This window comes from Dermacentor variabilis, chromosome 4 (assembly GCF_050947875.1).
Source record: "Dermacentor variabilis isolate Ectoservices chromosome 4, ASM5094787v1, whole genome shotgun sequence".
Taxonomy (NCBI): Eukaryota; Metazoa; Arthropoda; class Arachnida; order Ixodida; family Ixodidae; genus Dermacentor; species Dermacentor variabilis.
In genome coordinates, this window is record NC_134571.1 from 142,961,997 (window position 1) to 142,977,617 (window position 15,621).

The 15,621-nt window shown below is 44.2% G+C and overlaps 1 protein-coding gene across 1 annotated transcript in view; it reads left to right on the forward strand.

The window, feature by feature from the left end:
• LOC142577995 (cytochrome P450 3A24-like) overlaps positions 1-15,123 on the forward strand; it is a 36,060-nt gene extending 20,937 nt beyond the window's left edge. Inside the window, exons 10-14 of the mRNA XM_075687422.1 lie at positions 312-472; positions 2,207-2,298; positions 4,046-4,189; positions 12,740-12,902; positions 14,436-15,123. Coding sequence (XP_075543537.1) covers positions 312-472; positions 2,207-2,298; positions 4,046-4,189; positions 12,740-12,902; positions 14,436-14,540 — 665 coding nt within the window. The 3' untranslated portion in view covers positions 14,541-15,123. The remainder of the gene's footprint in view (positions 1-311; positions 473-2,206; positions 2,299-4,045; positions 4,190-12,739; positions 12,903-14,435) is intronic.
• The last annotated feature ends 498 nt before the right edge of the window (positions 15,124-15,621 follow it).

Genomic DNA, 15,621 nt, shown 5'->3' on the forward strand with positions numbered 1-15,621 from the left:
GTGAGTACGTTAGTTCCAGTGATCGGTGAAATATCCAAGTTAAAGCAGTGGCGGCTTCAGTTTTTATAGTGGTTAAGGCCATCGAACACAAATCCTTGGACAGTGCCTGACACCAGACTGTCAAATTTGTTGAAAATGCCGAGCACTTGATGGTTTTACTTATTCATTACGGCTTACGTGAAACATTTATTCTAGCTTCGCACTATCCATATGATTGAGTTTTAAATTGGGACGTATGTTCCGAGGTCGAAAAAAATTTTTTTTTTCTCAGCAGTGGTAAAGCGACACTAAAATCCCATTTTCTCCTCTAGGTTTGACAGAAACGGAAGCTATGGCTCAATGCGTGCAGTTCTTTCTCGCCGGCCTGGACACCACGTCAGCGGTATTGGCGTACACCGCATATCTCCTGGCGCTAAACCCGGATGTGCAGAACAAACTGCGAAAAGAAGTTAATGAATGCATTGAAACACACGTAAGATCCGCATGTCTGTGCAAGATTATTGCCATTCATTTATGGAAAGCCACTGCTTGGGTGCACCTAGAGTGTGTTTCCCATTACAACTCTGATTTATACAGCATTGCGCCCACGTTACCACTAGCGTAAAGGCAAACAGCGGCGTCTGAACAAAAGTGCGTTTCATCGAAATTAAGTTTTCGTTGGTGGAGCGATAGTAGCTAACGCCCTCTTCTCACATGTCACAGTCGGTAAAAGGTAAGTCAGATTTCGAGACAGATCTGTGCGTAAGTGTGGCGATAAGAATGATTGAAGTCGCACTGAATTAGCCTTCTGTAGTGGCGAAATGGAAATTATCAGGTCCGAAGGCAAAACAGAAGCAGGCGCGTCCTTCAGATGTGCCTTTTCATAGCGTATTTTCGTGGTGTGATGTAGTTCCGCTGCCTTAAGGGAAGTCTCATAGCGTAAAACTGCGTTGTCTCAGACAGGAAGAACAGAGATAAGATCAGCTGCCGGCGTTTGTGTGTCCCTCCAGTCACACGCAGAACAGAGCACGGGGAATTCATAGTTGCACGCACAGACAACCCAAAGATGAAGGCGCAGATTCAAGGCCCGGCTAGATGGCGCAATTTGGTGGGTGACCAGAGGATCTAAGCATTCGACAGTAGGTGAAATGGCGAAGTAGAGTGAGCTGCGGATCAATTGGGAGAAAGGGTCGAAAACACAAGAATATCCAGACCGCGAGAGATATTTATGATGAAAAACACATTTGGACAGACTGGTTTTACAGATGGAGGCGCTGCCTTCCGCATTATGGTAGCATTGAGTCATGTACTTTCAGTCATGTCTCAGATTGTTTCAACGATTTGCCTTTTCAGAATGCTAAATTTATAACAGCGTAGATCTCTAACTCTTCTTTTATATTTCTTTTCTTTTTCTTTTGTAAACGAACAAGACCCTTCTCCTCAGTTGAATTTCCCGGGTACATTTATTCTGGAGGAGCAGGAGGGGGGGGGGGTAATCAACTTAGAAATGACACAAAGGGAGTGAATGATAAATGAAAAACACCGCCCGCTGTCTTGAAGCATGGCTCTGTGAACATAAATGTACAAGCATGTCTATTCTCCTGGGCTTTGATGCACGTCATTTTGCCTAGAGACAAGTGCTTGGATATTATTTTATGTTCGGAAGACGCGCAGATGAAGCTGTTCTGATGAAGGGAACGAAGATAGCATGGTAGGGTAGCTTGTGCCAGAGCACATAACCAGTACACGTTTTATAGAAAGAGCACGCATTTCTTAAAAAAACTGGAAAGGGGCGTTAAAGGGCGGAACGTGTCCGATGAAGTTCATAGTACGTGCCTGGTGCATATTTCGCTTGTTTGGTTCTTATTCATTTTGCACTTTAATTCGATGATTGTGTATATATGGACGTGTTTCAAACCTATATTAGTTGGAAGGTTCACTCCATCATTCATCTCCTTTTGGGGTGTCAGTGCGGATTTCTTGCACAGATGTGCTATTAAAGCTCACCAAATACAGAGCTTTTGACCCCTTCAATACTTGACTATGGTAATTGCTGTCCGTTGTGAGGAGGGTTCTCATTTCGCGTTAACTGTATTTGTGAAACACAATAACAAAATGGCAAACGTCAGGCAAATTCCTCTCGCAGATAGCCACTGAGGAACCTTTGGTTGCTTAAATTCACCCTGATTTACTTCTTCTCTCTTTGTCTTCTCGCCTATTTGCCCAGGGCTGCGATCCTAGTCTGGATGTTGTTTCCAGAATGAAGTATCTGCACTGCGTTTTGTCGGAGACTCTACGGATGTATCCACCTGCACCAAGGTCAGGATGAATTGTTCTTATGGCCAGATAAACCATTATAGACCAATAACCAATAGACCAATAAACAATAAACCAATACCCCAATAAATCGTTATATACCAATCTCCTTAAATTGTACAGTTGGGAAATTGCTCATGCGCATAATGCTAAAACACATAACGAATCACCTTGAAGAATGCAAAATTTTATTTGCTTTTCAACACGGTTTCCGCCAGAGCATGTCTACGGTAAGCCAATTTATCGAATTTGTACGTGATTCCTCCTCAAGCATCGATCATAAAAAAAAAGACAAATCAATCTCATTCTGCTGGGTTTTTCTAAAGTTCTTGAAGGGGTGTCTCATAACAAACTTATTCTGAAGCTTCAATTTACTCCGGGAAAGGAAGGAATTCTTGACTGAATCACGAACTTCCTCACAGACAGATCGCAATTCGTAGAACTCAATCACGTGAAATAGTCCTACCGGTGGCCTCTGGTGTACCGCAGGGTAGTGTTCTGGCATCGGTTTTATCCTCATATTTTTCTAGATGATCTGCCTTCAATTGGTAATCTCGGATGCAGGTTGTTTGCAGACGATTGACGACTGCATTCTGTACAAACGATGATGACCACACCCCCTTCGATACAGGCTTAAAGGCAGGTTCCGTGTTGTTCAATGACTGGAAAATGCACATAAACAGAAAAAGTCGGCTTGGCTATTCATAACTACAAAAATATTCCTCCAACTTTATAATATACCATTTAATAAACTAACCTGACTAAAGTTAAGGACGATAAATACCTAGGTGTCATATTGTCACAAGGTCTACGATGGGATTTTCATACTCAATATTCACATCATTTGCACTAAAAAGACTGCCTTTTTTGAAGAGGCGATTACAGCTAGCACCACCAGACACAAAGTTACTGGCCCAAAATACACTTATCAGGCCACTCCTGGAATACTCAAACACTGCTCGGTTTCCACGCGCGCGCACGCACGCACGCACACGCACGCACACGCACGCACACATGCACACGCACGCATGCACAGCTCGAAGGAGTTATAAAAGCGCTTAGGGCCATTTTAAACAAATTCAACCGAACAGATTCACACACAAAACTTCTTAATAAGGCTGGATTACTAAACATAAAAACCATGTGAAATTGGTGCGCTTAAGGGTAATGTATCAACTATTGCAGAACCACCTAAATATAGACCTGTCCCGTTATATTAAGCAATCCACAGCAAGAACTACCCGCCAGAAACCCTTGCGTCATACAAATTTCATACAGATGCCCTCAAATTCTCGTTTTCCCCCCTAGCGATTGGAGAATGGATTAATCTGACCGCCTCCATTATCAGTAGCACATCTTTAGCTCGTTTCTCTAAACTAATTGAAAGCGATTTGCCAGCCTCGCACTTTCGAAACAGTCTTATGTTCTTGCCTTTGTCCTCATAGAGCCAAGTGCCAATGTGATTTGTCTGTGCAGTCGTCCATTGCGTGACATTTGGTTGTATGAGGTTTAACTTTTCTTATTTTCCATTCTTCGCCCTGTACTTACCCTCCTGTGATAATCCGTATTGGGATTGACAGTAGGTAAAAATAAAATAAATAAATCAATAAACCAGGACCGTCGCTGATGTCCACTGTGCGTTCTACACAGTGAGTCCCAGTCTATTTTCTACTTGTTGCCCCTCTTTCAACATGTATGAAGTTGCCAAACAATGCACACTGCACGGGTTGAAAATTTGTCTTGTATTCAGGCTCCAAAGGATTGCCAGCAAAGAGTACGTCCTTGGTGAGACAGGCATCAGGTTGTCAAGCGGCTGCGCTGTTGTCGTGCCTGTCTACGCTATGCACCATGACCCTCTACTCTTCCCAGATCCGGAAAAATTCAATCCAGACAGGTAAGATTATGTTCTATGAGAACAGACTTAGTACACACTGAGAAATAGAGATAAGATATGATGAACGCATGCTGAAGCTATTTGCAGCGTTTGGTGCTAATAGACAAAATGACCATAATCGGAGCCTTGGGCTAGTTGATTTGACGTTGGGAATGGTAAAGCCGCCAGAATGATCCAGTGGTCGGCTTCAGCAACTGTTACGTTTTGCGCCAGGCCTGCCGAAAGGATCAGACAAGTTCCGGGTGAACGACGTTTATTGACCCATGCTTGTGGGTTGAGGCTCGGCAAGAAAGAGAGGGCCGCTAGCAAGGGGCACTTTGCTTTTAACACTTAGTGGCGCATGCGCACTTCGCAGAGTGCTCTTATCAACATGAGCGCGAGCCGACACAACAGCAACCTGCTTATCTCAGGCTCGTTTAGCGTTTGTAGTAAACAGAGTAATTTATCGTATATTTTGGAGGGCGATTGTTTTTATGTAAAATTTGAAGGAGCCGAAAAAATGCCAGTGGAGATAGGACTGTCAGTTTAGATTATTGGAATTTTGAATGTCCGAACACACAAGCAAACAGTATCAGGCACCAGCTTTTGTATTACAGGAAAGACGCTCCTCAGTTACTTTCCGGAAAACCTTGGTATCAACAAGAACCAGTTAGAAAGTACATTGAAGAAGCAGCTTTCATACATTGCGGAATTAACGGATGAGCTGTAAATAGACGGACATCAGATATGGTGGTGGAACGCAGGCAAACAAAAAATATGCACTTGTGTTTCAATGAACACGTCGCTTTGAATTCATTGCTTCCTCCCAGAAATACCTGCAGAGGTCAACGGAAATCGTACAGAAAGCTTGTATTTAAATTTAATAAACGTATCATTAATCTTCTACCTGGCGCAACTGTGGCTTAGAAAGGCTTACTTACGCAGGCCAAAACCAACGTTGCTGATGTGAAAACGTATGCCCCCGTCCCTGCCTTTGTGTTCGAAGCACCGAAAGTGTGTATTCACCAATGCACGACCCAGCATGTTCACTCAACGTGAAGCGATGTTGCAGGAGATGCATATGCTAAACACAATCCACCTCAAAAATAATAATCATAAATGTTGCGCATCAAAGAGTAACAAAGTGACCAAACAGAGATACGAATATACACGAGTATGTAAGTCAGGGTAGCTGAACTTTTGTAAAGCCCTGAGGGCCAAAACGAACTTCAATAGCGCCACATGATGCACACTACAGTGAGAAAGGTTGCACCTTTTTGCTCGACAAGATGCAGCATATTTCGGGTCACATTTTACTGTCCGCAGCAGGTCTTGTAACGCAACGTGGGTCACCGAGGCCCGAAAGTTGCTTTTGCTCCCTCGCCCCTCCCCTCCCCCAAAAGATGACACTCGCGTATGCAACCTTGCGTGATTTGAAGGCGAAAGCATGAGGGCCTTGTCTATGTTATCACCTTATATTGAAGCTCTACCTTAATACGCCGTGCTCTAATTTGTACCAACCTTAATGCACCTTAATTCACTTTAATCTACATTAATCAACCTTCATATACTTTAATCTACAATATTAATTCACCCTTATTCACCCCGTGGGATTTCTAAGTGCGAGTCGCCACTGATCCAGCGCCAGAAACGTGATGCCATCACTCGGTTACATGGTTTTTGGTACGATCGGGCGATAACGCCAGACGGAAGCCGGATTTTTCACTTCATTGGGCATATAAGTTGTTAGACGCAAAAAGATCTGCTGACAGATTTAGGTGCTTCCGGGTACTCCAGTTTCAATGCATGAATAATGCAATAGCATTATAGGTCCCTTGAGGCAGAGAAGCTGGCCTTGTCCGCAACGAGTGGTTAAAAATTTACCATCATTAGTGACATCATTACCGATTTGTATGAATTCAGTAGTAATACAGAATTAAAGTCAGAACAAGTGAAGAGTTAGGTGACTTAAAGTGTAGTAAAGTATATTTATATGAAGTAAAGTGAATGAAGGTGAAATGAAATAAAGTGGACTTAAGTGGATTAAGGTTGCTACAAATTAGAGCAATGTGGATTAAGGATAATTAGGGTGTATCAAAATGGATTAATGGGTAATAAGGTGTATTAAAGTTGGTACAATTAAGAACAGGGTTGATGAAAGAGGATTAAGGGAGAGTTGCGAATGACGCATGACAGTTTGTGACGCCACGTGTCATGGCGTGACCAATTATTCAGAGCTGTCATTATACTTTCGCATTCAAAGCACGCAAAGATACTTAGGTGACTGTCAATTTTAGCAGTGTCTCTTTATCAGCTTCTACAAGGCTTCGTATAAAACATTGTCAGAATCTTGCTAAAAGGTTCTCCACACGTTCTGAGAATTTCTTCATGCCTACGAACGTTTATTTGGAAAACCGAAGCAGTCATTGTAGAAATTATTGAAAAGACGCCATTCTGACATCCCGCTCTAGGTATTATACCTATAGAAAACGTTCTGGTTTTCAACTTTAACACTGACTAGGCTTTCCTATGAGCGAGGTTACGCGTCCTAATACCTATATGGCCCGATATAGTACTATGGCAAGAAATTGACCTTCCAAACGTTGGTCAGTTCATTGCAAGGTGATTAATATGTGTCACTGACGAAAGCTTGCTCTCTGTGTCTGTGTAGTAGAACGCTTCGAACGACCTTATTGGCGCCAACATTGCTAGACACGAAAAACTGATGGTCGCTTAACCACGATAGGCCCGATATAAGCCGATATTTGCCAGGATGACTTTCGCTAGCTCAGTAGTCAACAATTATTCAGTGTAATGTTACGGTATATATTGGAAAGCGCATGACAGATTAATCATGGACGCTGCGCCAATGAGGAGGTCTTGGCGTTAGTACGTTGTAAAATACGTTGTGTTGTCGTGCGGCTTTGTTATCTGCTTCTAGCATGCGATCCTACGCTTCTACATTTTATTCTTTAACCTTTTTCAGTTTCAATAGTTTCAATGTGGCGAAAGTCTTATATTACGTGCACCCGAACAAGAAGAGGCAGGGAAAGTACGTAAAAAAGTCAGAATGGAGTTTTTGGCAAAGATCCCCAGGTTCTTTTTCATCAACTACCAAGAAACTATTGAATTGCAAGCAGCAAGCTATTTTAGGACTTCATAATTCACAATCATGATTGAGTCAAATACGATGACAGATTGTTTGAAGACCTGTTTGGCCTATTAGGCAACAGAGTCCAAAGATACAGCTCAGACACCAAACCCCAGCTTGGTGTGACGCACAGGGAATTGTGAAATATCAGGGAGACACATTTATCTAGGGAACAAATTAGGCTAATTATGTAATAGAGGGTGTCTCACATTCGCCCACCTTGGCTTGTAGTGGCGCTGGCTAACACTCGTAATGCCAGGTCTGGTAAACATACATGCCCAAGTTAGTGGACTGTTTGATAGCCTTCGCTGTAGCACAATTAGTAGTGCAACGCTCGCGTAATGCAGAGGTAGTGGGTTAGGCTCCCACTGGCGGCTCGTTATCTTTTCGTCCACTTTCATTTCCTTTTCATTATTTTTTGTACATTTCACTTTCAACTACAGCTCATTTCTCCGATGCTTTCCTTGCCTTCGTTATCTGTTGGCATAGTATGAACAAAATCGAGCGCCTCAGTTCCCCTTCTTCTCTAAACTATGTAATAAGCACTTCTGAATACATATTGACGTAAATTATATTATTTTTGTCGTTCATGACATTGAATATTTACTGCAAAAATCATAATTCAAGGGTTTATCAGACCAGAAAGGGTCGAAGTGCCTTACGCCGCCAACGGTTCGTGACGTATGCTGTTCTGGGGGGAAAATCTGCCATTCCATTAATCTTACAGTGATGGTGTGATTGCTGCCCGAGCACATCATATAAATATTAAGTGGCCGTGGGCCGTATTGTGCAGCCCACATCTGAATTCTTGTTACGGCGTTGCTAGGCCACACTAAACATATTGAACTGATAATTTTGCGTTAGTGGAAAGTCAGTAGAATAAAATTAAATTAGTTTAAGATCTAGGCTGGCGATAAATGTCTAGAAGCGCTAAATATATTAAGGTAAAAACACATATTTCAACTAGAAAAGCATTAGTATGTGTAAGCTCAGTTTCAGGTGTGAAAAAGGATACGAGGTACATTTTGGGGCGATATAGCGTTAGTTTTTCTTCTGGACGTCGCTAGGCGGATGAAACGTAGTGTGCTTCAGCGTAATAGCCCTGGTGGGTGCTCAATGAAAATGTAATGCGGTTCCAAAGTGAGGCGCGCAGTGTTGATATTATGACTTCATTCACTTAACTAGCCCGAGGCCGATCGTAACTTGTGGAGCTGTTTCGTTGGTTTGGCACTCTTGCTTAGAGACCCAGCAGCCGAGCGTTTGACCTCTCATGCCAAACTACTAGTCGACACCGGCATTTTTCATCATGATGTTGATATCGGCAGCCGCTGTTACGAGCAAGGTTATCAATACGCTTAGTGTGAACATTAAGAGTTAGAAGGGCATGCCGTGACGTATCGCGATGACGAGAGCGTTGAGGAGGACCGAAAAATGCCTACTCCCGAGAATCACCATTCACGAGATAATTGCTGCGAAAATGAGCCACGAGGAAATGCCATGTGAACAAATGAAAGGCAGTTGTAAAAATTGATGTCTATTAGCAGGGTAGGGAGCGGCGCGCCGGCCAAACCTTGCGCTTTCCTGGAGAACAGGCAGATATCACGACGAAATCTGACGCGATATCGGAGGAGCCGCCTTTGCTCCTCTATCACATCTTGTTCTGCCTGATGAAAAGATATGAGCCTGATAACCTACAAGGCAACCTCCGCGCCATCGTAACACAATTCAGCTGGTTTTTACTGCAGTTTTGCAAAGCTAGTTGTGCAAAGCTGCTGGCTCCTTTCAAATAATAAGACAGGAGCGCTCAGTGCACAGTTAGTGTACTCAAGCACAAACGTGTTCACTAGCTGTGCTCTCTGCTACAGTACATACACAGGAAACATAAAAAGAACAACTTTCTCTTAGCACATTATGGTTTCTATTGTGGCAGATGCAGACTCAGTAATTTTTCATAACATCCTTGATGGCATGCACAGAACCCTGATCATTTATGTCTTTAAATTGTGCTTCACTGCACACTTATCGAGAAAGCGTAGCTGTGCAACGCATGACACGAACAAATTTCCTGCTGAGTTTCCTATCGACTGCCACTTTTGATAGTATACGCCGTTTTCTTGAGAACGAGTAAGTAGTATGCAGTAATGCGCCTGCCGCGGCATCAGATACTGTTTTCCTGCAAACCTGAACTACGCAAGATATCGAAACGAAAGATGAATCTCTTGTTCGCATTATGAAAGATAATGCTATAAGAGTATGATTAATAGAAAACATATTCAGACAACCAGTTCAACACTTGCATTATTTCTTCGTCAAAGCTTTTTGCGGAAGTTGAAGCAGCAGTAAGGCCTGGAGCTCAAGAGTCCTTGCCATGAGACGTCGGCTAACCACGTCACAGTAACGAAGGCGCCATGCCCCTAAAGCGAACGTAAATACTCCTTCGGCGCCCACATTAAACAAAAAGCCCGGTATTCAGCCGACAAAAATAATGTACCACCTCATGTACTAATGATCCAAGAGTAAACTTGCTGTGTCTTTCTTTGCATTGTTACCATGTTGATTTCGAAATGTTTTGCAAGTACAAGATAATTTATCGACTTATCTTTCTATCTACATATCTATTTATCTATCAATGCAATTCCGATAGACGTTCATCGTCGACCGCTTACCAGATCATCATCGCTGCACCTCAAGCCAAGGCGGCTCAGTCTCCGCATACACCACGGATTCAATCGAAACTTTTGAGTTAACAATTAAGCTGGGCGAGGGGAATTCGACATTTCCCTGCCTAAGAAATTGACGAAATGTTGAAGATGTCGTTGAAGTACAAAAAAGCGAAACTTTGTGGTTTCCTTTCTACTGAGTTTTAACGAGTGTCATTGAACGCTTTGGCAACATGCAACATAAACGGGAAAGAAAAGAAAAGAGCGTCAAAAATTGAGAAAGTGGTAATGACGATGAAACAATTGAATTTCCGAATGCCAGACCATGGCCGCTACGGTTTATAGCTTTGAGTTCAACCAGTCCTTTCGGGATTCTGTTGTCGTCGAGCCAGCGGCGTAGAACACGTCATGTGGTGACAACAACGCAGTTTCTCTCGACGCAGGGGCATCCATGCATGGGGCAGCAGTTTCGTAAGGGAACAGCAGTGCATTAGCTGCTGGTGTGCCCTGCGTCGTGCTGCTTCGGAGCTTGCAGGGTTTGGTCGCATCGATCGTCAGGTTTATTGAGCTGGCCAGTCGTACAGCATCAAAGTTCGCGTTAACTGTAGTTAACAGAAGAAATAATTTCAAGCTTGACATTGCCGCGTGAAAAATCATGAGCCATTCTACTCTGTGAGGGTGTAAGGTGTATGACCAGCGAAACTGGGTAGTGCAGAGAAAGATGACAGAGAATTCTGAACAAAGCTACCAACACATTTATTGTTTTGGTCGGTGGTCATCGAGAGCAAAGGTGCGCACGTACATATATATTTATACATCCACGTTCATTCGTGTTATGCATTCGTTATACACATTCGTTATATATATTCGTGTTTTCATTTCGCGATATATTGAGCTAAGCAATTTGAGTCCGAAACGACCGCTACGATTGGCAGTGGTCCAGTGCCGTCAGCCCCTTCGCAGAGGGTGTGGGGGGGGGGGGGGCGCAGTATAGGAACGCTGGCATGATGAGCGCCATTGGAGCTATAGCTTTGGAAGAAGACAACGACGAAGGCGCGAGCAGTGGCACGAGCATGCAGGGAAATATGGGAATGCTCGGGTGATGAGCGGCAACGAAGCCAGCCATGCAAGATGACGACGACGACGAGCGCATGATCAGTGGCGCGGGTGCATTCGCGTGGTTTCGCCGAGAGAGGGAAAGAATAAACATTTTTATTGGGTGAATGCAGCTTTGGAGAGGCGTCCTCATTCCAGAATGCCTTGAGCTCGGGCCGCGTCCTGGGCCCTCGCAATCAGCCGTTGCTGATCCTCGAGGTCGGAGCTGGCCAAGACTCTCTCCCAAAGCTCGTTAGTGGGGTAAGGGTTAAGGGTAAGGGTAAGGCGCCAAAGAACCAGCTGTTGAAGCAGACGGCGACGAAAGAGCGAGCAATAGCACAAGTCATTGCACATGATGCTAGGTTTTTGAACGCACAGATGAAAATTTTACGGAACCCTAGCCATAAACAGCTTCCCCGTAAAAAAATTAGCTCATAACAAAGCCTTACATGCGCAATATTGTCTCGGCTCGCCTAAATAAAAGTTACACCCGTGGAAGGCCACGAGAAAAGGAAGCAAGAAAAGGCAGTGATTCATTGTCTGTTGACTTCGCGTTGTAATTGAATGAGTCACTCAGTTATTTTGATTGTTCAAACTTTATGAAATGTTAGTTTTTTAACATTCAATGCAGAAGTGCGCAAGAAGCTTCCGTAAAATTACCTGTAAACGCACATTAGTAAGGAAAGATACGTAGCAAGCAATACAAAAGGCACCATTGTGTTATTCAAAAGTTTGTTTTACTCAAACACTTGTGAGAAATTCCTTCGTAATATTATTGCGTTATCTTTTTGATAAAATGTTAGCGAATTCACTCATAGCAGCGACACAAACGAAGAACTGCGAATAATTTCTTTGCACTTGGCCATGTGCAAAGTCAGGAAATAAGTCCTATAATTCACTGGCGCTGACGTAGGGCAATGGTAGAGGCCCACATGCTTTTCCGTTTCTTCACGGTTTCACGGCCACCTGCTACCCAGCTTTTTCCCTTCATATCGACACGTCTTGGCTACGCCTTGGTTATGCATTTTAGCTACATGGGCATGTTTTCCCGGTGCCGGTTTTCACCGGCTCGCCACTGTTGTTCAACGCAGTACACGTATTCCTGTGTCAAATCTGTTTCAAATGTGGTCGCCTATTTTACAGCGAAATAATCTTTGTCGAGTCAGATTGCGTGCGCGATGCAAATAGTGGTGCAGTTTCAGGAGCGCACGCGAGAACCACTGACTACTCTGGCATATACGACGAGTCTTGTTTATAGCACTTGACCCACGTAACTCATATATTTGAACAGTGGAATAATTAATTATAACTAATTCTGTAATTAGGTGAAATACAAAAATAAACTGACTTTATCCAAGCAATGACAAAAAACGTTACCTTGGCTCTGATGAGCTACGTGGAATGTGCATATCTTTTACATTTTGGAACAAATTGCTCGAGATACGCAGTATAGCCAAGGAACTTGACCCGCAAATCTAGTTTCGATAACCAACGACTGTGCTCGCCGCTGCTGTTGTGCAGTGAGTGTTTGTTGTTGCTGGGAACGAGTTCGCCTAATCAAAAATAAATGTTTTAGGTCACGCCCCTCGCAGTCACTTATTCTGCGCAGTCACGACAACTGGCAGTATGAGCACGCCTATTTATGACGTCGTCTCTTTCATTTAGGTTCAGCGAAGAAAACGCCGGCTCCATCTTGCCGTACACCTACCTACCTTTTGGAGCAGGGCCGCGGAACTGCGTCGGCATGCGGTTCGCTCTGCTTTCGCTGAAGCTATGCCTGCTACATTCTGTGAGAAGCGTGGAATTCGTTCCTACGGAGAAAACAAAGGTATCTGGTGGCCTACTTTTGAAGATCGACGCATGCTAAAAGATAACTTACGAAGACAGTATTACTTCGACCACATTTAGCATCTCGGAACTGGGATGTTTTCGTCGCTTCGTTCTTTTCTGTTGTGCTGTTGCCACCAATTTCAAGCCACTTCATCATTTCTCAATACCCCTTCAGTACGTGGGCAAAGGAAAACAATAAACACACACGCAAACACGCACGCGCACACACACACGCACACACGCGCACACGCACGCATACACTTATGTGGTTTTACGTGCAGGAAGCACGATCTGATTACGAGGCACGCCCTATGCAACCCAGAAACATGTGGCTTGCCAGGACCAGCAGCCGCAGGGAAGGCTGGTTGCAATACCATTCGTTTGCACTATGTGTTGGGCTGCTGAGCACGAGGTCGCGGGATCGAATCCCGGCCACGGCGGCCGCATTTCGATGGGGGCGAAATGCGAAAACACCCGTGTGCTTAGATTTAGGTGCACGTTAAAGAACCCCAGGTGGTCAAAATTTCCGGAGTCCTCCACTACGGCGTGCCTTATAATCAGAAAGTGGTTTTGGCCCGTAAAACCCCAAATATTATTATTATTATTATTCGTTTGCACTATATGCAAGACAATCTGTGCTAGCGAGCGCACCGCAATTTAGCTTTCACTAAGTTCTCAATTATTGCACACGTGTTATTCCATTCGATACGCGAACCGGCACAGTTCCGGAGGCATGTGCAGTGCAAAATTAACGCAAGGTGGAAAGAGGGAAATGTGCGCCAGGTGTCTCTACATATGCGCTAGCTTTACAGGTCACAGCATCTCATTGAGCCCTAAAGTATGGCGCACTATGTCAGCTCCCTAGAAAAGCACCGACGTTTTTCAGCGCACGCTGCAATTATGATCTGCTTGCTTTTGCAATGCGACCGTTGCACAGCTTTTACGCTGCTCGGCTTGAAAACTCAGAATTATTGGCATACGATCCCAGGCATAGCTACTTGTTCATTTCACTTTTATTTTGTATCATGCCTCAACCGAAACTGTGACTAACCAATCGAATGAATCTACGCGTTTCGTCGCTCGTATTTGCTGTTCCACTGGTAAAAACTTGAAGAGATTACAACAAAGTCATTTGGGTGGCAGTCCCTAGTCGAAGCCAGTGTCCTCTTGGCAGGCGCGATGAAAGATGTGGCGCGATATTGCCTGATGCCTCCAAGGCGAGTGCCGACACCGAACTCAGCGATCGACGTTTATGTTGAAGAAATGCACCTCGAAGATGCACTCTCGGCGTCGTACAAAATCCTCGAGAAATACTATATTCCAACGCCCTCCAAAGCTACATAGATATCGTTAGAGCTCAAATTAATTCTAAATGCGCTCTTTTACAGGTGCTATGTTGAGGTTCACGGCTCGGTTCGGTTTCAGGACTAAGTAATCATGTGAATAACCACAGCTTTGCATACCCTGGCTTCTTAAATGTGCCAGGAAATATTGAGAGGGTAGATTTATTTTCCCAACGTTTTCTTTTCAGGTGCCGTTGAAGTTCCACAAAGGCGCCCCCGTCCTCAGCGCCAAAGACGTCTTTCTCGGAGTCAGAAAAATACCCTTCCCTATAAGCGAACGTATGCCGCACTGAAGACACGTACCCAAAGCATATCATACCTCGGAACAGGGATCGTGGAACAGTGATCGTGGAACTTATGTCTAGCAATAGAACAACATACGCGTGCTCGTTCGCAAAAGCCCACATTTCGTGCTAAGTCCACTAGTAGCACCTTTTGTTAAATAAAAAATTTTACTGGAAACTGCAGGTGCAGAATTCCTTCACAGATTTCATTACTATTCGTTTGCGCGAGACATTCTAAACGCTGATGTAGAGCAATTGGAGAAAGGAATTTTCAGCTTCTTTTCAGGTGAAACAGGTGAGTACGTTCCAGTAGCCCGTAAAACACAGATTTATCTTCAAGGTAGCTTGGGAACAATCCTTACTGTTCCACTGAACATGCTGGAGTCAATTTCAATCAGGAGTCTAAGGGACGCGAAAACGCCCGAAAAATTTTGCGCAACCACGACATTACGTGGAGCACGAAATTATGCGTAGATCTGCGCGCAGAGCCTGAAAGTGGCGGAAACTCATAGCAGGCGCCAATGAACAGCTCTGCAGTGACCGCGCCGTCGTCTTAAGATGAACTGCTGATGAAATAAAACAATACTTTAAATGGTGCACGTTTTTCTCGCCTCACTTGGTTATTTTATTTCTCGTTGATTTTGACTTCCTTACGGTATTTACAATAGCCAGAATAACTTATAGCGATGAAAGCTTGAGCTTTTATACAATTTTCACCTTCTTTTCTAAGCGGAAGAGACTGCAGACATTACCGCTGGAATACAATTGTTAAAGAAAACGCGGCAGTTTGTCTTGAAGCTGTAGAATCGAAAATGAAAGCAAGCTCGAGCGCGGCGCTCGAGCTCCTCCGACCGTGTTCAGCACGTGGCGACGACATGTTGGGGCGAAGCCACTCGCAAAGAAAGCGTTACGGCGCAGCAGGAACAGTGGCCTGGTAGCTACCAGGTGTCTCACAACGCTCTGGCACGGCGGGTAACGCCAACAGTGACATTACAGGTGTCGCAACTGGATGGTGCTCGAGATGACCCCGACGCAAAACCGCCCGCGTTTGTATATGCGCTTAATGAGCGGATTGATAGCTTTAGTTTCA